The sequence below is a fragment of the Gallus gallus genome, chromosome 3 (genome assembly GCF_016699485.2).
Source record: "Gallus gallus isolate bGalGal1 chromosome 3, bGalGal1.mat.broiler.GRCg7b, whole genome shotgun sequence".
Taxonomy (NCBI): domain Eukaryota; kingdom Metazoa; phylum Chordata; class Aves; order Galliformes; family Phasianidae; genus Gallus; species Gallus gallus.
Window position 1 is genome coordinate 91,201,959 of NC_052534.1, and position 20,766 is coordinate 91,222,724.

The 20,766-nt window shown below is 37.5% G+C and overlaps 1 protein-coding gene across 6 annotated transcripts in view; it reads left to right on the forward strand.

Annotated features, from left to right (window-relative positions):
• ERICH1 (glutamate rich 1) overlaps window positions 1-20,766 on the forward strand; it is a 94,025-nt gene that overhangs the window by 43,364 nt on the left and 29,895 nt on the right. For all 6 annotated transcript variants that reach the window (XR_005858087.2, XR_005858089.2, XR_005858088.2 and 3 more), the window contains exons 4-5: window positions 14,630-15,001; window positions 17,251-17,442. Coding sequence is in view for 3 of the 6 variants with exons in the window: in XM_040697187.2 (XP_040553121.1) it covers window positions 14,630-15,001; window positions 17,251-17,442 (564 nt within the window). In the remaining 3 variants the exon portion in view is untranslated. The remainder of the gene's footprint in view (window positions 1-14,629; window positions 15,002-17,250; window positions 17,443-20,766) is intronic.

A 20,766-nucleotide genomic window follows, 5' to 3' on the forward strand; every position in this document is an offset into this window, starting at 1 on the left:
TGATGATTTTATGTGATATTTTTCATACTGCCCCACACACTCACTAGCGGGATTCCAAAGGGCTCCATTTTAGGGCCAGTTTTCTTCAAAATTTTCATAAAATGGACTCAAATGCACAATAAGAAAAGGGAGTGAATAGTGTAGTAGTAGGTGCATCTTGGTTGAACACCTCAGTTGAACTGCAGCATTTCTACTGAGAAGAACCTAATGTCCATCCTTCCTTTTCTTCTGCAAGAGAAGAGAATAAATAGATTGATTCTGTTTTCAAGTACTTCTTTACTGGGTACATAGTTAAACACAGTAGAGGAGAGAAATACTAATTTGTGCTTCTTACAGCTCCTTAAGAATTGGCAATACTAGCTCTAGGCTTAGTTGTAAGAGCTAAAGCAATAAAACAGTGATACAGCTCCTCTGTTTTTATCTCAGAATCCAGGTTTAATCTTGTCCTTCATTTTGTCCAGCTTTTCTCCTAAAAAAGTCATGTTGTACTGCCATCTCCTTCATAGCACTTGCTAATAGAAATCTCACATTTATCTCCACTAATAAGTCACTTTCTGTTGTGCTTTTTATGTTTACTTTGGGCTCTTTTTTTTTTACACCTTTTCTGTTATCCTATTCTGTTTTTCTCCTCTTCAGTGATTCTTTAGCTATGCTAGCACATGACTTTTTTAATGTGTATAGATGCTGTTTTGAGATGCTGCTCAGCTGAACTGTGGTATCATAATCCTGAATACACCTTTGATGGGTTGAGTGCTTTAATGCTAAGAATTATTAAATTTTAATTTTCTTTTTTCCTGAAAAGAAAGAACAATGCATCAAGGAAGAATGAAGGATGATCAAATACAACAGGCAGTGTTTTCTTACCTTCATATGTGTGTATAGATATGTGTGTGTATATCAGTTTTTCTAATTTCAGGCAGATTTCAGGATATTTCACTGGCTGTATGGAGTTTAGATGTATGTTTCAATCATCTCCAAAAGTACTTTCTCCGTGGAAAAAAATTGAAACATAATTTTCTTTGTCATGCATCCAGAAATTGTAATTATATGCAGCACCCATTAATAATCAGAACTGTGTGCATTTGAAACTAAATATTACAGTTCAAGAGTTTAGCTCAAAATGACATAGGTAGTTTTGAGAACTTCAAGAAAAGCTGTACAGATGCTGTAAGAATTGTTGCATGTATGTAGAGAAATATGTAAGTAAAGATGCAAAGGTTAAGTTAATTGACTCTACTCTCTATTTGTCACAATGCTTTTCCTTTTCACTCTGTCTCTGGTGTTTTTATTTTGTTAAGAATGCATGCTTGGTTAAATATGTACGTATTAAAGTGACATGCCTCTAGTGATTATATTACAACTTCATTGCATATTATGTGTCTGTGAGTTCCAGTTTATCTATAATTTTTTATGCTTCACTTTTTTATACCTTCTCTTTTAATAACAGTAATTCCACACACTTCTTTATGGTTAAATCCTTATCTTAAAAGCCAAATAAATTGAAGGCTCTGAATTATTTTGAGCTATTTGAAATTATTTTCTGGTGGATTTCTCCCAGGTTTTGTGTCACAGTACTTACTAGGACAGTGGAAACACTCTCAGCTGCATATAAGGTAATGGCACACAGAACTTTGTGTAATGTCCTGGTTAGCATATCTCTTCTTCAGTAAAAGAGTGAGTAGTAAAAATTGGGGCTGCAGTCTCCCTTTATCTTCTCTCACACAGAAAAGTAGCCAAAGCCATGAGCAAGCCCCTCCTGTCTCCATCAGGTTCCCCTCATTCCCAGTCCTGCTTTCACAGAGCTCATCAGTGCACTGGCCCCGATCTCCAGAGAGCCCCAAACCAATGGTGCAGTTTGCTGGTTGTGTCACTGCAGAGCGATTTTTCCTGAACTCTTTAGTATTCCAGGATGAAATAAGTCGAGGATGAATGCAGGATCTGACTACCAAAGTCAACCTGCTGATTCTTTGAGAGGGCAGAAAGCTGTAGTGGGTTGTCTCTTCTCCAACTTGACTGAAGATAGCTTTTATGAATGGTTAGATATGTGATTTCAAATGTAATATTACAGTGGAACCTGAAGAAACTTGATTTAGCTACTGAGGTGTCCTGCTGACTTGTAGTCTTCATGTGGATTTATTTTGCTTTATTTTTTAAAACAAGTTACATTTTTTTTTAGTTCCTGTCCTGCTTTCTCATTGCTGTTCATCAGCATAATATAAAATTAATTGGTTTCTCCATATGTTTCACAGAACTGTAGGGACTGGAAGGGACCTCCAGAGATCATCGAGTCAATAAACATTAATAAGATCCCCTCTGAGACTTCTTTTCTCAAGGCTGAGCAGATCGAGTTCACTCAGCCTTTCCACATAGCCAGGCCCTTTATCATCAGTGTGGCCCTCTGCTGGGCTCCTTCCAGGAGATCCCTGTGTTATTTGTAGCAGGGAGCCCAGAACTGCACACAGTACTCCAGGTAAGGCCTGACCAGGGCAGAGTAGAGGAGGAGGATCACCTTCCTTGATCTGCTGGTTTCATGTTCCAACTTGTTGAGCTGTCCTTTGGAAAGAATTGAAAGTGAACTGAGTTGTGCATAAAAACATCAATCTTTAGAACCTTTATAGATTATAACCCATTCACTAAAAAAAAAAGTATAAAAGTATACAGCCATCTAGACATTTCATACCAAAAATAAAACAAAGAAAGCCATTTTGGTCTTGTTTCCTGTAATACAGCCAAAAGAGTTATAGTAGCAGAGTGTTAAAGACTTTTTTCTTGTACAGATAGGAACAGTAGCAACCATGTAAGATATAAAATTCTTCCAGAGGCACACAAATCATTTTAAATTCATGATACCAAGTTAGTCAGCCGGCATTGTCTAATCAGCTGTAAAAAAATATGTGTCTTCTGAAGGTTTGAAGGAAAAGGCCAAATGAAGCTGTACTCCGAGCCCCAGAAAACATTTGCATTTACAATGACATTTTTTTTTTCTGCCAGATTTGCACTTCTTAATTAAAGTTCAGGAAGCTGTTACTACTTCAACATACTAAGAAAGTGTCCTCAAACCTGTTTTCCTCGCATCTAAATCCAACACCTTCAGTTTATGCTAACAGACTTAATCTGAGGTATGCAAAGACTGTAAGTGCAGCCTATGAGCAGGCTCCTTTTTGTTCTGTACATGTAAAATGAAGAAAGAATTTTTACACTATTTCATGTTTAAAACAAATTCTGTTTGGGGCGTCTCATGGGGCTCTGAATATAGAATACTCTGACAGTAATGCCTCCTATTTATTTCTGTGGAAACTACAACAGGTACAAAAGAGCACAATAGCATTATTTGATGCAGTCAATTCTCAGCTACACTGTTTTTCAACGTAGTCACTATCATTAGCTCTGAATTTTCACTGGTGCTGAACAACAGCCTGCATGCTGCAGTCATAAAAACCTGCAGCAGCCGCAGTCACCAATGTCAGTGTTGCCTCTGCTGAAGCCACCACCATCTCGCTGCGTTCACATCCACTGTTTGGTCTCCAGAAACACTCAGCAAGTGTTGATGAATGTCAGTGGATGCAGTTTTTTCTCCGTGGAGGAACTCCGTTCCATACCTTTGCTTTCTCCACACTTCCACGAGTGCTGCGCTTCATACACCATTGTGTCAGATTGCCCCTCTGCTGCCATCTGTCACGTGGCAACAAAATGTAAAGAATATTGGGCAGAAGGTTCAACCTTTGCTTCCGTAACACCAATATTGGTTTCTGGTGTCGTAAGCCAACATAGTAAAATAGGAGACATTACTTTGGGAGCAGCCCTTGTACAGTTCCTTAGTGTCGGAAAGCTTTCTATGATGTAGTACTTGAGAAAAATCAATGATGACCTGGCTACTCTAAGTATTGGAGGAATTAATTTCTGCATCGTTAGCAAAAAATTTGCTGTACTGTCCAGTTTCATCAGGGTCAAAGCATCATTCGGTTACACCTCAGTTTCCCCATCTCAGGTGGGAGGTGACTGGTTTAAAATTAAGCCAGGGAGATGTATTTTCTTTTGATCCTTTGTCCTCCCTAAGTCCAGAAAGACTTCGATGCATATTGCATAATGGAGAAATGTAAAAAGGAAGAATCATTAAGGCCTAGAACCGGATTTATTTCCCTCTCCTTCTATCACAGATTTCTTAACCTGCTGCTGGGAATTCTATTTAGGGAGAACCTCCTTCGTGAAAGTCAGTGTACGCTGAAGTTAAGTGCTCGTGTTAGAATGAATTCTCTTTAAAATGCTTTTATTCTTTCTGTGAGGTGATGGCTTTTTATGCTAACGAGAGAATTTGCCTTCCTCCCAGTGACATTATTAGTAGCATAGATCAGCCAGTTCTCTAAAGCATGTGAGATAGTCAGTAATACACATTTAAGTGTATGTGCAGATATATCGAAGGGGAAGAAAAACTATACATGTCTGTGTCATATGTAGTCTGTGACTTATCACTGTTAATACCTGAAGTTCTAGAAATGGAAAAGAAAAAAACAATTTTCAGTTTGTAAGGGTGCCAAGGAGTTTAAAATAAAGCAAAAAAGCAGTATCACCATCACTAGTCTGGATTGAGGGTGCAGTGTATGATGGAAAAAACTGAGTTCTGCGGGTAGACGACATTTTAAGATTTGTATGAAGTGTAATGTCATATTTAGACAAATGAACAGAGTTGTTTCACAGATCATGTCATGTAACTGAAAAGCAGTCAGAAAGTCTCTCATTCTCAAACAAAGATGCTATCCTTCAATGAGATGCTGAACTGTTCCTGTTTTTCACCAAACTAATTGGGAAGTAAAAAAGAACACAACGTGTTACTAAACTGAACAGATAGGTCACTGTGCTCACATTGCCATTTTACATGTTTCACTTTTGGGTAGCAGTGTAAGGAATTCTAGAAGTGATAGACTGAGTGATCCATGTTATCCCAGTAACATTTTGCACAGCAGTCTAGAGGCATAGAGCAGAAGTACAGAGGGATCAGTTCCTAGGAAATAACAGTATGTGTGGCATGTGATGTCCTGTTGAGAAAATGTATCCAAATTATTCCAGTCCTTTCCCAAATGTTTATTTGTGTAGACGATGGTATTGTTGTTTGTCTGTTGTTTTTGTTGCTGTTGTTTTTCTTTGCCATTTGTTAGGGATAATCACAGTTTAATATATTGTTTAATTCTTTGAAACACTTCAGTTGTCCAGTAGAGAAGTCAGGATGGAGTCCTTAGTTGATGAGAAGACGTTTGCTGAAAGAGATAAACTTCATAGAGAATGAAGAGATATGTTTACATAATGTTTAGTTTTGTTCTGCCTTATTTTGAGTTTTCACTCCTAGAAAGTCACCTGTCCTATTGTCTGTTCACGAGCAAGCTAGCTTTCCTATAGAAAAGCTGTTTCAGTGTTTTAAGAGTGCTCAATGCTGAAAAAAGATCTGTCTAGTCTAACCTCACAGCTCTGGCCAGGTGTGAACCCCAGTGCAGCACAGCTTGCAACCAAGGACAGCACACACCACTGGAAAGACTGGCATCAGATTCCCAACTATTACAGATTGGCAGATGAATGGCTTACATTACTTTCCAGGATCTTTCCTATGGTATTTCTCATTTTTACAGCGTACCTGTTTGCATATTTATGTGTGTATAATCAGCTTAATATTGGACACTTGGACATTCAGAAATTACTTATGTTTTCAGTAGTTCTTTAAAAGAAAGCTATTTCACTGTGTGACTGATAAAAATAAGGTGAATCTGGACCCTGATTCATCCTTGTTTTTACACAACTGCTTGCACACACTGTCATTTAATTAGAATCATAGAATCACCAAGGTTGGAAAAGGCCTCCAGGATCATCTAGTCCAACTAACAATTAAATTTAATTAAAATCAGAGTTAAGATCCCAAGACAAATGGAGTAAGGAAATAATGCAAAATAAAACACTTGGAAGATATGCATTCTTCCAGGCTTTCCATTTCCAATGTATTCTGAATTATGATTCATTGAGAGAACCATGTAATAAATTGTAGTTGTGGCAACTCTGTCACATGTGATGTTGAATGTGATTGGTTATTGCATATGATGTAAAAGATTAAGAAATGTTGTAAAATATTTCAGTAATTAAATTGAGTAGTTACCACATCTAAATATTTTATTACTTTGATAATGAAGTTGATAAATTGAGATTGGATTTTATTGCTAAGTATCTTAATTTTGCTATTTCTGCATCTGTGTACTGTTAGATTGCAGCTTAGGTCTGCTCTTTGGTACTGCTTATCACAAGGGAAAACTAAATACCATTTTTCCATTAGGTTGCTTATCATTTAATATTCTGTGATCTTTTAGTCTCAGTACCTTCTTACACATTTCAACTGGTGTATTTGGAAATAACATTTTAAAAGCTGATAAGGATTTTAAGCTTGCATCTTTTCTCATCATTACTCAGCTAAGGGAGAAGTTTGGATTCTATAAACATTCATTGAAATCTACATCTGAAAAAAAAAAAGATTTTCAAGTAAACTCTTTGAATATAAAGTCGTTGCATACAAAAGTAGAAGAAAGAATAAGTTTTCTAAGTGTACATATGTCATCAAATCTTTATAATGTCTCCTATTTTTTTAATATAAATGTTACAAGTCTCCCCCTCCAATTCATGGTGATACTGTCTGTTCAAACACAAAAATGTGATCTTATTAGCCAGACACTAAGCAGAGTTCTGTATTTAGAAGCAATTAGTCTTTGCAGCTGCTGAACTATAAAAACTTCATAGGCAGTTTTAGGATCCTTGAACATTTCTGATTTGGGAGCCTTCAGAAGAGTTTCTGGTTGTCGTTGAATCTCTGATCTGTTTTCATGGCTGTGAAATCTGCTCAGCTCCCTATTTTTCTCATTGAATCAATGCAATCATTTTCAGTGGTTTTTGGGCTCACCATTGAGCCCAGTTAGGAAATGCTCTGTGATGCCTCCATACGAAGGTTGTTTCCACATCACCCCAAGAAAGCAAAAATAAAGACAAGGAGCTTGAAATTTAAAAATAACGTTAATGAGAAAGGTCATTAAAAGGTCAAAATATTTCCTTTTGTTTAAAAATTGTCACTGAACTGTATTGAATTTGTAACAGCAAAGTTGTTACTTACAAAAGGGGCTTCGTAAAGCACATTTTGCATAAAGGGGCTGAAGGGCCAAATTCATATTCATAGAATCATAGAATCATAGAATCATAGAATGGCCTGGGTTGAAAAGGACCACAGTGATCATCAAGTTTCAATCCCCCTGCTATGTGCAGGGTCGCCAACCACTAGATTGTTGGTATTAATTTATTCATTGGAATAATTTCAAATATCTCCTGGATGCCTTAGATCAGTGTGTTTGTGTACTGACTGTACATATCAGAGAGCAAAGCAAGCTCAGATTCTGTTTCATCATGTATCCAGCTGGGATCGTGAATACACATTGCTGATGTGTACTATAAGATCAGAGAAGCAGTAGATACAGAGTAGTAAAGGGGTCTTCAGTTTCTCCCTGTACAGATTATGTGACTGTCACAAATGAGAGTGTTGTGCAAAGCCTGATTTTAGACGCAGTCAATATCTAAGACATTGGTTAATAGAACTGAAGGAGGAAATTTGACTGTGGACCTTGTCCTAAGTTGTGTTCTGTGGTTCAGAAGAGGCACATTGCAGCAGTGACTGTTGTTTTGGTCAAAACTACAACAAAATTGAGAACAGTTTTGATCCACTTAAGAAAAGACACTACACAAAAGTAAAGATTCTTACCAGATAGAACAAAGAAGACAACAGCTATGAGAAAAAAGCTACACCAGGTGGCGTGGGAGCTACTTAAGACACCATATGTGAAATACAAGTCCAGCACCCACCACCTGTCTTGAAAGCCTTGAGAAAAGTGAAAGGAAGACAACACAGCAAAACAGCAGAATAAAGGAAGATGATAGAAACAATTGGGTATCTGTTTAAAAAGCTGAATTCATATTCAAATGATGTTTTAGGTATTTAAATGTCAAAACTCAGCAAGGCAGCAAAGGGAGATTCTGTATTGGGGTTTCTCAAAGTGTATGTGCAGGTATCAGACTTGATTCACCTAAAAGAATTCAAGAAAATGAAAGACCAAATAGCTGGCACTAATGCATAACCACTTACTGAAAATTGCCTTGTTATCAATCAAAGACTTTGAGGATGGATGCTGTGATGCCAGTTTTTAAAAACAATTCTTAAACCATCCGGGGAACTGCAAGCTTGTTGTTCTGGTGTTGGCCTTAGGCAGCTTAGCACAAATTATAATGCAAAGTAAGATTCGTGGTGCCTGAAGAGCTGTGATCTACATGGGAAAGGTAACATGAATTTTGCAAAAAGGAAATTGCAAACATCCTGGAATTCTTTGAAGAGCCAGGAGGTATGTGGTTACAGGTGGCACAGCTGATGTGCTTTCCTTAAATTTCCACAGGTTTTTTGATAAAAGCATCTCCCAAAGGTTTTAGAGACATTGCGCAAAAGGGAAAGTCCCAGCATTGCTAAGTGGACAAATATAGAAAGCAGCACTCATCAAAGTAGAGGGAGGTCAAAACTGGAGGCTTATGTTCAGTAGCTGGTCAGGTAGAAAGAGTGAGTGAGGAGGTCAGGTTTCTTGTTGACACACAGATATTACCTGTAGTCATGACAAGAGCTGGTTACAATGTCATCGCAAAGAGAGTGGCTCCTCAAAAACAGCAAGTGAAACTCAAGTAGTTATCAAGTGATATAGCTGGGAAAAAACAATTGAGTTCACCTGTCACTGAGTTGGCTGTGCCAAGCAGGAGTCAGATTTTGCAGTGTGAAAAAGAACTGTGAAAACATGTCAGCACTTCTTTGCAGTCAAAAAAAAAATCCAAAATGATGGGAATTATTAGTGTAAACAGCAGGAGTCTGCTACAGTTTATGAATAAGTTGTCTGTGTACAGAGCCAGGTAAACATGGTAGAAATGTGCTGTGTGGTATATGCCTTTACTCATTATTGTCATCACTGTTAATTGAATTTGCCTTAAATCAGGAAGGCAGTACCCAGTTGTGGTAAGCAGCATATAGAATGGCCTGGAATGAAAAGGACCATAATCATCTGGTTTCAAACCCCCTGCTGTGTGCAGGGTCGCAATATATGTGCAGCATTTGCCAACTCACCAACATCAAAAGTGCAGAAGATCACCGAGACCATGAGAAGTGGGGGTTTTTCTGATTCAAATTACCAGATGAAATTACTGCGCTCCCCAAAAAAGAGACTGAAAATATTTGTGTGCAGTCTTGTGCTCCTGAGATCTTTTCAGTGTTGCTCTTTTTATAATGAACCGTTATATTTTGTTGCATTTGTTAACCACAGTTTTTCAATCTTAGTCAAATTGTAGCCTGCTGATATTTTAATTTGCATGAAAAATAATGTTTTTTTTTCTATTGCAAGACTCTAAACCAAATGAAATTCATCTGCATTGACTGCTTGGTACATGGAAATTGCATCCGGTATATCAGAGAGAAAAAAAAAGTTTAAATTAGATGAAATACCGGGAGAGAGAGAGGCACATGTCCTGTTTCATCTCAGCAAAAGAACAGAATTACCATGAACGAGGTCTGGAAAGCATACCGTGGGAGTTAGTCCTTGAGCAGGAGAGCCAGCTGCCGCACTTGAGCTACAATGAGTGCATTACAGAGGAGCTCAGAGGATGTTCTTTGACTGTCTTTTCCTCAGACTGCTTTATCTTCTTTTTTTTTTTTTTTTTTTCTTCTTTTGGGCTGTGCTGTTCTAAAGGAATGTTCTAATAATACTTAGGGATCTTTAAAAATCCTTACCATCATCAGTTTGTTTTTGAGTACTTGGACCATAACATTTCAGTTTGGCATGCTGCGAAACTTTGCATACCTGTTTCCTAGACTTGCAGACACCTGAGTAAATAGTCTCCCTGCTTTCATTGTCTTACATGATGCTTTCCCTGGATGTTTTCCTCTGTCGTTGTATGAAGGCACTTGAAGAATATGGCTGAACTCGAGGAAGCTCTTTTCAGTCATGTAGTTGCCAGCAGTGTGTTCATACTCATGGTTAGTGAGAGTGGGCGACACAGTCAGCAGAGGTAGTTTGCTCTTACCTTACGGAATTTAATCACTTTGTGTCTCCAGCTGCTGATGAATTACATAAAATAACTCCCTAGCATAAGAGAGGTTAATAAATAAAGTCAGCAAATTCAAAGTTGTAATGTGAACTGTTATTTATATTATATGCTTTTTTTTTTTTCTTGAGGATACAAACTGGATGTGAACTTTTCATTATCGAAATTCAGTAAGTAGTTTTTATAAACCATCTTCAAGTCTTCATTGATGGAGCTGTGCCCCTGTTCTGTTAAGGAGACATGAGATTTGCATGGAGAAGATTTTTTTATCTTTCAGACCAGACAAAACGAGTTGTTAATAAGTTATTTATCTTTTGCCTTTTTTTCAGGCTATTCATTGCCACTTTTACATCACTCTGTCAGTCAGACTAATGTGACTGTGCATCTGCATGGTAAACTACATCAAGAAAGGCTAAAAATAATCCAGTCAGGGGAAAAAAAAATTACACTCCTAGCAGATCCTGAAGAGTGATATTATTAAGGCTTATTTAAGGCTAAAAGAAATTACCATGACTGAAAAATGCTCATGAATGTTCTGTCTGGAAGCTACTTTGCTCGGTCTGACAGAGGACACCAAGTCCAGGCTAAACAGATTGAAGACAATTGCTTCTGGATAATTAGATTATGTGATAAACTAAGCTGCATGTGGAGCAGAGAAAGGTCACAGGAGGGAAAGAGGTGACAGCTGTTAGGGACAGAGAGAGAAGAATCTTGTAGATTTGGGACAAGCTGAAGGTCCAGTTGTGAGTATAATTTGTGTGTTCAAAAGTTGATGTTTCTGTGTTAGTTAAGTATCTATTCATCTGGAGGTGTTCCGGGCCAGGTTGGATGGGGCTCTGGGCAGCCTGGTCTAGTATTAAATGTGGAGGTTGGCGGCCCTGCCCATGGCGGGGGGGTTGGCGATTCATGATCCTTGAGGTTCCTTCCACCCCAAGACATTCTATCATTCTATGATTCTACCATCTAACTTGTCATTGAGTCTGCTTAGGTAGTATACATGACACGTTTTTGTTACAGTGAGGCTGTGACATACTAAGTCTCTTCAGCCCCTGTGAAAAATTATTGCAACCCACTTGATATCTACTGAAATTTTTGAAATTCCTACTGGTTTGAAATGTTGAGAATCAGTCAAAGAAGCATCTTTTTCCATATTGCCAATTTTTGTAAAAGAGACTAATTCTTCTCAATTGTTGGAAGTATCTAATACAAATCGTTGTTTGCATTTCCTCTGCAGTTAAGAGAGGGAGGGAGATAGAGATGGTGAAGACCATTGGAGTGCTTTTTCATTGCAGGTGGTTTAGGAGGAGGCAAATTGCTTTACGAAAATTCTGGCCTGTGGATTTATTATAGGGAGCGTAGATATAAGTATGCACTAAGTACATACTTTTTAGACAGCTAAAGTTATAGGAGGTGACTCCCACTGAACATTTTATTTAATATCACTCTGTCACTTAAACATTATGGTTTATATTTCTTCTACAACTCCTATTTATGTATTAGCATAACTCTTGTAATCAGGTAGCCTTGCTGCCTGTATAAACAACCACTTCTTGAATCCCTTTAATCTCTTGGCTTCTGTGCTTACTGCACACTTGTCAATTTAATAAGTTTACTGTATTGTTCAGAAAACAGGTGTTTACTGTTTTCTATTTGCTTGTGAAACTGCTCAGATTAATTAGATGTCACCTTGTTCTTGCATGAGGAGGCAGAAATAGAGCCCATTTTATTAATCTTTGTTTCAGTCAAGTAATACATATCATTTTGGCACGTCTGTGATAACTTCTATGAGAGTCGTGTTCTTTTCTGACAACGTCTTGTGCTGGGACTGTGCTAAGAAATAAAACTTGTCAAGCTTGAGGAGTACAGCAGATTTATGTAATAGCTTTGTAATGTTGTTGCTGTTATTTTCCATCCTGTATCTTTGGTACGCATACAAGATGTTTGCTGATTTGATCACTGATACCCACTGAACATATGTTTTCATTGAACTTCCCATAGGTCTGGTTTTTGTTTTGCTTTTCCCAGATTGAGAATAGTTCACTCTGACCATAGCAGTGAGTTGTCCAGATTAATCAATTTGTGTACGTTGCTTTGCATTTCTCAACATCTAATTTCATCCCTTCTTGCTGTCAAACCATGACTAGTTCCATACATTGGGCATTAGTTGTCAAGGGGGAAGAACTGGAATAAACAGCAAAATTTTGATCTTACTGTAGGTTGTTATAATATGTGAGAAAGAATGATAAAAAGGTGAAGAGAACTTGGTAATGTCTTGAGTTTTATTTGTTTCTTGTGTTGGAGGAAGCTCAGTACAGTTCTGATTTCCTTTTAATCAGGTAATCTTAATAACACTGGTACATAGGAATGCTACAATAAATCTGCATTTTGACACCTTCACCTGCTCTCTTCAGACCTTGTGCTTTCCTGATCTACCACAGATAAGGAAACTTCTGGATTTGGCTCAAAACTTAATTATCTTAAGCCCTGTTTTCCCTTTTGCACCATTTTTCTTTCAGGTGGCTTAAAATCAATTGAGAGTGTTTAACTACACAACATGCCATAGTTTTGCTGTGATTTAGGGATTCTTGGATGCATGAAAACATGTTGTACCACTTTGCTGAGAGCCCAAATTAGAGTAACTGTATTAGCAAACAGTGTGTTCAGGTTAACAGAGGGCTGAGAAATTTTAAGGAACAATATATGTGTGTTTACAGTGGAACTTACCTATTATAACGCAAATACTCCCATGAAATTCCAAATTAAGATATTGAAATGAAACACTGATGTTTTGTTTATATTATCTTTCACCATTCATATCTGCCTTCAGTTCTGCTATTTTATTCCTACAGGACCACACAGACATTATTTTTCCCACATCCCATATGCCCAAATCACGTATAAAGATATTTAGCTCAAATACCATGCATGCAAAACATTCCACACTGTGGGTACGAGGTGACGTTTGGTGTGTCTTCAACATGCTGTGCCGTTCCATTACAATACAGCAAATATATTTTTACACAGCCTTCTTCATAGAAAGTATAGAAAATTGCTTTGTGGTGAGTCATCTGTCAGCTAAAGAACTAAAAGTCTTGTAGTGATATTTAAAGAGAGAAAGTGGCTCAGAGCTGACAGAGTTCAAGACAGAAAAAGAAACAGAAATGAAAGAGAAGGCCTCTGTGGAGAAAATAGAGGCAAAGACTGGAAGGGGAGGAGTGATGAGAAAGCCAAACACACTGGGGATGTCAGAGGCAACTCAGGATACCACGCAGATCAGTTGGAAACATAATTTGGGCTCCAGATGTCTCTGCTGGATCACTCTGGCATTAGACAAGCAAAGAATCTAGAGAGAATTGCATAAAATCAGGTAATTGGGCTTGGTGTAATGGGAGGAATTTAGAAACGTGCAGGTTGAGGTCGAGGAAAGGATAAATGGCTTAACTTATAATGGCAGAGTATTAGAGGAACAGTGGTATTCAGGGCTCCTTGATTAAATGTGTGAGCATTTTGTTAGACTATGGAAGAGGGAATTTTAGTTAATTAGATGGGAAATTATAGGCATGAATACAGATTTCAGCAGCAGTGCAGTCAAAAGGAGGATGGATTCTGGCAGTCTTCCTGTGCTAGTTCTTCCTAGTGCCAGGAAGGCTTGCCTTCAGAAGTGAGCATATGTGTGAGAGCAAGTCAGTTCAGGGTCAGAAATTACTTTGGAAGGTCTAGTTTTGTGTACAGTGATAAGATATGAATAAAGAAACATGAAAGCTGTCTTGGAGAGCAGGTGGGACTTCTTTCCCTCCATGTTTGAACCTTCTGAAGAATTAGCCTGTAAGGAAATTACAGTGTAGCAAGGGAATGGCAGGACCAAGGCAGGCTGTTAAAGGAGCAAAGATTACTTGCGAAGGTCACTGATGCCCTGCATGCTTTCCCTAGAAAGATGATGTCCAAAGCTGAGCTAGCAGTATGATACCCCAAGGAACAATGATGTTTAAGGAGAAGAAAGAATCAGAAACAGATGTCTAATGTTTTTAAGGCACAGTACCGTCATGGAGGGATGCATCAGTCCTTCGTTGTGAATTACACGCCTTCTTGCGTTCTTGGTCAAGTCTACCAGCTGGTAGTGTGGACCTCTTACGAGAGCTCCTCATCCCATACTTCCCCCATCCTGGACACATTGGTGTTGGCCCTGATGGTTCGTTTGGCTTTACTCTCTGTGTAGAACCATATTATGTGTAATGTGATCTAAAGAATGTAGCACAAAGGAGAATACAGTCTTTATTGAAAGTAAAAGGGAGAAGAGCTTTTCTTAATGCATTCACGGAAGTTGGTTTTGACATTGTAGAACTCAAAGGCATTTTAATCATAAAAGTAAAGCTAGAGCCACTCAGATGTCCCAAAATTTGAAAGGAGTAATGTATCATTTTATGCAGTTCCAAAGTGCTTATTACAGATCTTATTTACAACTGTCATTTCGTTTTTGAATCTGCAGAGGAGGAACATGAAGTACAAACCAAGAGAAAACGCATTCGAAGAAAGAAACTAAAGAACAGTTTACAAGACTCTAATATTTTACATGGAGAACAAGTACAATCTGGAATGCAGGAGACACTTGTTCAAGATAATTTACAGCTGCAGCAGATAGAGAAAATCAGCAAAAACAAAAGGAGAAAAATGAAAAAGAAGCGACAGAAAGAAAAAATGAGAGCAGCTGGCTTGCTAACAAAAACTACCGGTGTGGATTTTACATATCAGCCTGACGAAAACAACAGAGAAGGAGCAGCAGACGTAAAAGACACAGATGAGAAGGCAGATAGCATTCTGGATTTCTTGCAGGCAACACAGCAAATTTATTTTGCTGACAGTATGTATTACTTTCTCCTTTTCCTTCTGTGAATGTTGCCACGTTGAGGAAAATAGATGTGCACTTCTTATTTCCGTAGAATGGGCCAAGTCTAGTAGAGAAGTGTATCTTTTGAACTCCTAAGTCATGCAGATAATGAGTATTTGTCCCATTTTCTGGTGTGTACAAGAAAACATCCATATCAACATAAAACACTGTAGTCCTAATTGCTTTGTTTCTCTGTCTTTGAAAATGCACGTAATATTTCTTTCTCATTTTTAAAATATTTCAGTGTGCTCAGAGTAAGTGTAGTGTTTAACGTGGACCAAATTCTTTTCTCTGAAAGCAAACATCCAGAAGTATTACTTGCTTTTGGAAATGCTTAGATGAAGGCCGTAATTGCTGTTCTGAACTGCTTTCATGCTTACTGTCTCTAATCCAATCTACTTTTCTCTTCCCAGGAGGAGGTTTATTTGTGATGTATAATGAAATCTAGGCATTCAGGAGAAAAGAGGAAGATACTGTTGGCATTGGGAAAGTGTATTTTCATAAAGTAGTTGTGAAAAAGATGAATGTCAACTGATGTTTAATGCACTTTCTGTAGCACTTTAGATAGGATTATATGGTTATGAGCCCTAATAGCTTATTGTACGTTCACTTTGGCCACTAAAATCAGGGAAGTTCTTACTGTTGTAGCTAAATGTGTTTCTTCCCTTGACCTCCAAAAAAGCTTTCTGTATGATGCTTTGTATGATGTCATAAATGCGTTCCAGAAATAATGATGTTTTATTGATAAGTATCATAATTATATGTACTTATACCAAATTCTGTCGGTATCTTCTAGAAGTGAGTGTGTTTTCTCAAAGGTAAGATATTGTGTTCTTTAGCTGCTCAGCTCAGAACATAGCTTTAAAATGATAACTGTCTTGTAAAACTGAAAAAAAAAAAAAAAGCAGTGAAAATATTTCCCAAGTGCATGGCCTTGGCTGTCTTTGTGGAGCTACATGAAGAATATTAAACAGCTTACCTACCTGTATGACCCACCTTAAGTTAGAGCTGTCAACTCTACTCCCATAAAATTCATCTTTTGACTACTGAATTACTTTGAAAGTCCTGTTAGGATGACACGACGGATTTCATGCTAATTTTTTTCTCAAGATTTATATGTAGAATTTTCTTTGCTTACTGCTAAAATATTTCTGCTGTGTCAAGTCTTCATGTGACGTCTTGTATTTGAAAACCATCCTACTTTCTGGCTAATGTACTTCCATCATCAGAAATAAGACTTTTACTACTTCTTTGTATGGCTAAGTAAATGTAGCCTACACTATTTGCATGTGCAGTAGTGTAATTCCAGACTAACTGAGTAAAATTGCAAACTCAGTTAACCATTCTGTTGTTAATACGTGTCCAAGAACAGAAAACTGGTCTGTTCTGCACAGCTGTGTCACTGTAAAATTTTTAACAAAACGTGTGCAGGTAAGACATCACATCCATGTCATTGTGACTAACTTTCTTACCAAGTGAGTCAGTATATATATTGATCTGCCATTATGCTCTTTGCCTTATCTAGGTGAGTGACTTCAACATTATCCACTTTTTTAGATAAAATTGGAAACCACTGTTTTTAGCAGCATTTTCAAATGGTCACATTGGGTTATAGTCCTTGTACTTAAATCAGAAAGCTGAGTCAGGAAAAGCCTATTCTTGTAATTTCGTTTGCTGGTTCAGGAAAAAAAAAAAGGGGGGGAATAATGTAAGTTTAAAGGCAGGCTGGTTAAAGGGACATTCCATTGCTTCTGAAATGGAATATTTAATTTGTGCTTCAGCACACTGTAGAGACCAAGTTTGTCCTTCCCTGATGTGTGGAATGCTGTAACAACCACTTTTTAAATAAAAACATTAAAGTAACAGGATCTTTGGATGCCTCCAGAAGTGCTTTACAGCAGTTTCTCACAATCGTTCCCCATCTCTGCAGATGTGGGCATTTTTATAACGCGTAGTGTGTAAGAACCAAAGACTTTGGCGACTCTTCACTCTCTACATCATACCTTCCACATACCAAATTTAGATTTCTCTTGCTTTCATGTCATGGTGAATTCTGTTGTCCTTTTTACAATTTCCCCATCTATAATTGTTTAAATATTAAAAATAGAGCTGTTCAGTACATGATATTTGGTTGTAAGTTGTAGTAAAAAGGAAGTTGTTGCCTGTGAAAATTCTCTGTGCTTGTTGAATATTCGTATTGTTTTTCCCAATGTTTTTTTCAGATAAATCAAAATGCACAGATTCTACTGTAAATTCAGCTGCTCAGGGGCTTTTACAGTGTCTTGAGTCTCGCAACGTATCTTCTTCAGATGTAACTCTTCTACATCAGATGAAATCCCTTGTATTGCTACAGGATATTGACAGACTGAAGGATGCTTTGAAACAATTCCAAGAACATTCCGTGATGCCTCCTGGTATGTACTATTGACTCATGATCATTCACTGATGTTCTTTTTTTGTGTGGACTAAAATTCAGATTTGTCACAGATTTTTGTGTTGGGATGCTGTAAATAATTGTATACTAGTAAACCTACACTTAGACAAGATTTGAAAGCATCATTCCCACAGAAAATGTAACAATTCCCCCTATTTCTTGTTTGGTTATGAAACTTTCCATATTCTGCAGTAGTTGCAGAGTACAAGATGATTAAGGTTCTTAAAGCACTTTCTTTATATTAAATACAGATTACTTAAGATATAAAAAAAGGATTATGGCAGCCCTCAAGATTCTAATAGATAAAAAATGTCCAGGTACGCATGGAACAAAATCCTTCCTGCATTCAAGAATTCAGTTCAAGAATTAATTGCAAGCCTAGATTTTATTATCTTAATTCTTGTCAGATAGTCTTGTCAGATGTAATACATATTTGCAAACTAAGCAAGACTCAGCAGGAATAGTGGTAATGGTAATTCTCCCCTTATTAAATGATCTAAATCAGCTTCTATTGATTAAATCCAAGTGGAACTGTTGAAGTGACCACATTCAGAATATTCCTTACAGGCCTTAACCAAATTCTGCATAAGATAGCAGGAATTCTGCTAGTTTTGCAGTCTCGGGGCAAGCTGCCCTTGTTTCCTTTTCTATAGCAGAAATATCAAATTGAAGAGGAAAGAGAAAACAGAAGCAAGTAAGAATCAAATCCATACAGTTACGGTAGTTTTCAGATGTGTGTATTTATCACTTAAAAAAACAGAAAACAATTTGCTGAAGTGTTTTGGGTTTTTTTGTGTGGTTTTTTTTCATTTTAATTGATTTTTATTTTTATTGCTACAACCTGGAACTGTTTACTTTTCAGTTTATTTTTCTCCCAGTGACTCCTGTCACTCTGGGCTCAATTCTGATCTTGTGCCAGGTTCACAGTGGTACAACTTAGTTGATTTGATATTCATGAGGTACAGTAATGTAAGAAAAAGATATATAGGGCATTCCCAAGCACAGACACAGGCTGGGCAGAGAATGGCTGGAGAGTAGCCCTGAGGAGAAGGATTTGGGGGTGTTCATTGATGAAAGATTCAACATGAGGCAGTGATGCGCACTCACAGCCCAGAAGGCCAACCATATCCTCAGTTGCATCAAGAGAAACGTGACCAGCCTATCAAGGGAGGTGATTCTGCCCCTCTGCTCTTGTAAGACCCCACCTGGAGTACCGCATCCAGTTCTGAGGCCCCCAACACAAGAAGGACATGGAGTTGTTGGAGCAGGTCCAGAGGAGGGCCACAAAGATCATCAAAAGACTGGAGCACCTCTTCTGAGGGGACGGGCTGAGAGATTTGGGTCTCTTTAGGCTGGAGAAGAGAAGGCCCCAGGGGGACCTTAAGGCAGCCTTTCAGTACTAGAAAGGGGCCTACAGGAAAGCTGGGGAGGGAGTTTTCATAAGGGCATGTAGTGACAGGATGAGGGGACATGAATTTATACTGGAAGAGGGTAGATTTAGACTAGATATTAGGAAGAAATTCTTTACTGTGAGAGTGGTGAGACAGTAGAACAGGTTGCCCAGAGAGGCTGTGAATGCTCCTACCCTTGAAACATTCAAGGCTAGGCTGGATGGAGCTTTGAGCAAACTGGTTGAGTGGGAGGTGTCCCTGGCTATAGCAGGGGGTTGGAACTAGATGATCTTAAAGGTCCCTTCCAACACAACCATTCTGTGATTCCACGAGTCTATGATATTGTTATGAATTATTAAAGGATAATTAAACACCTGCTAAATATTAATTTGGCTCAGCAAAGTTTAGCAGTACATTCAATTAGTAATTGAGGAATTTCAGTGAATGATAATATAATGCTCTAAAATTTTTTCCTTCAATTAGACATTTAATTATACATTTATTTTCCCTATCTTTGACTCAATGATAGGCAATTTTGCTCAGTTTTTAACGTTTTAGATTTCTTTCCCAATGAGCAGGTGATAAAAGTCACAGTTAGAAAGATTTGTTTTCTCAGTAGATTCAAGTACTTGCTATAGAAATGCAGAATAGGACTTTTTATGAAGAATGTCTACATATTAGAAATATTGATTTTTTTTTTTTTTACAAGTTGTTATGATTTCCTTGCTTTTTTTTTCTGATTTTGTTTAACTTTACTGGGATGTGATATCCTAGAAGGAAAGGTTATTCTTTCTTACCATGATGAAAATAAAATGTTTTTTTCTTAATTTTAGTAGAGTGCCTTATTTTTACAAAATTAATCCATTTTATTTCCTGTAGTTCACAAAACAATATGGTAACCCTTTTTCCTGTGGCTACAATTCTACTTAGGGTGCGAGCACTGAAACAGTAGTAGCAGGTGCTATGTTTGGTTCAGTTTTGCCTTTAATTCAAGGAAATGAAAGAGCAGGAAAAAACAGTGAGAAGTGATGCATCTGTTTCATACACATGCACATTCTCCTTTTCTAAATTTTACAAAGTAAACATATTATATAATTTTTATTTTTTTAATTGCTTTTCCACTGGTTTATCTTAAGCTCCTGAATCTCAGTTTTTGCAGCCACGTCAGCAAGTGTTTTTGATAGAGTCAGAAAATTTTTGCAGGAAGAGTAAATTGCTAAGAAGACTAAAAAATTATCAATAGTAATGTGTTAACTTTAGTCCCTCATTCAAGAGAGAAAATATGCTTGAAAAGAACGAGAACCTCTATGATTAAGAGGTACTGGTTGATCTGTCCACTTCTCATCATCTCATAAATGGGAGACTGCATAACATCTGAATAATTACCTTGTCCATCAGTAACCATGTAAAATTGAGGCTGGTCAACAAGTTTTGTTTGAAAATGGTTATCTGAAGTGTTACTGTTCAGGTTTCAAACTAAAAAGTCCTACTGGTATTTCCATTTATTTTGTAGCCTTTAACAAAAAATACTCTGCAGTCTTCTATAAACATACGGAAGAGAATGTTTAGAACTCAAATAGGCACACATTTCTAGCAATGGGAGCTTTGCAGGTCTAAATCAGAAAGTTGGTAGCCATTTGTAGAAGGCAGCCAGTTGTCTTCAAGATCCTACACAGTACAGTGGGCAAAAGCAACGAGATGCAACTGGAAGTGATGCTCCATTTGCTGGTTAGAGACTGGTTGAAATGAGGGCTACTTAATTCTCATTTCACATCAATTATTAAAGTGTAGATGATCACCTAATTAAAAAAAATGTAATTATCTCCTAATTTACAAACTTATTCAGTTTTTACTCATCAACTTCATTCCATTATCTATTAACATTTTCCCTTTGCTGGTTAGTATCAAGTTTC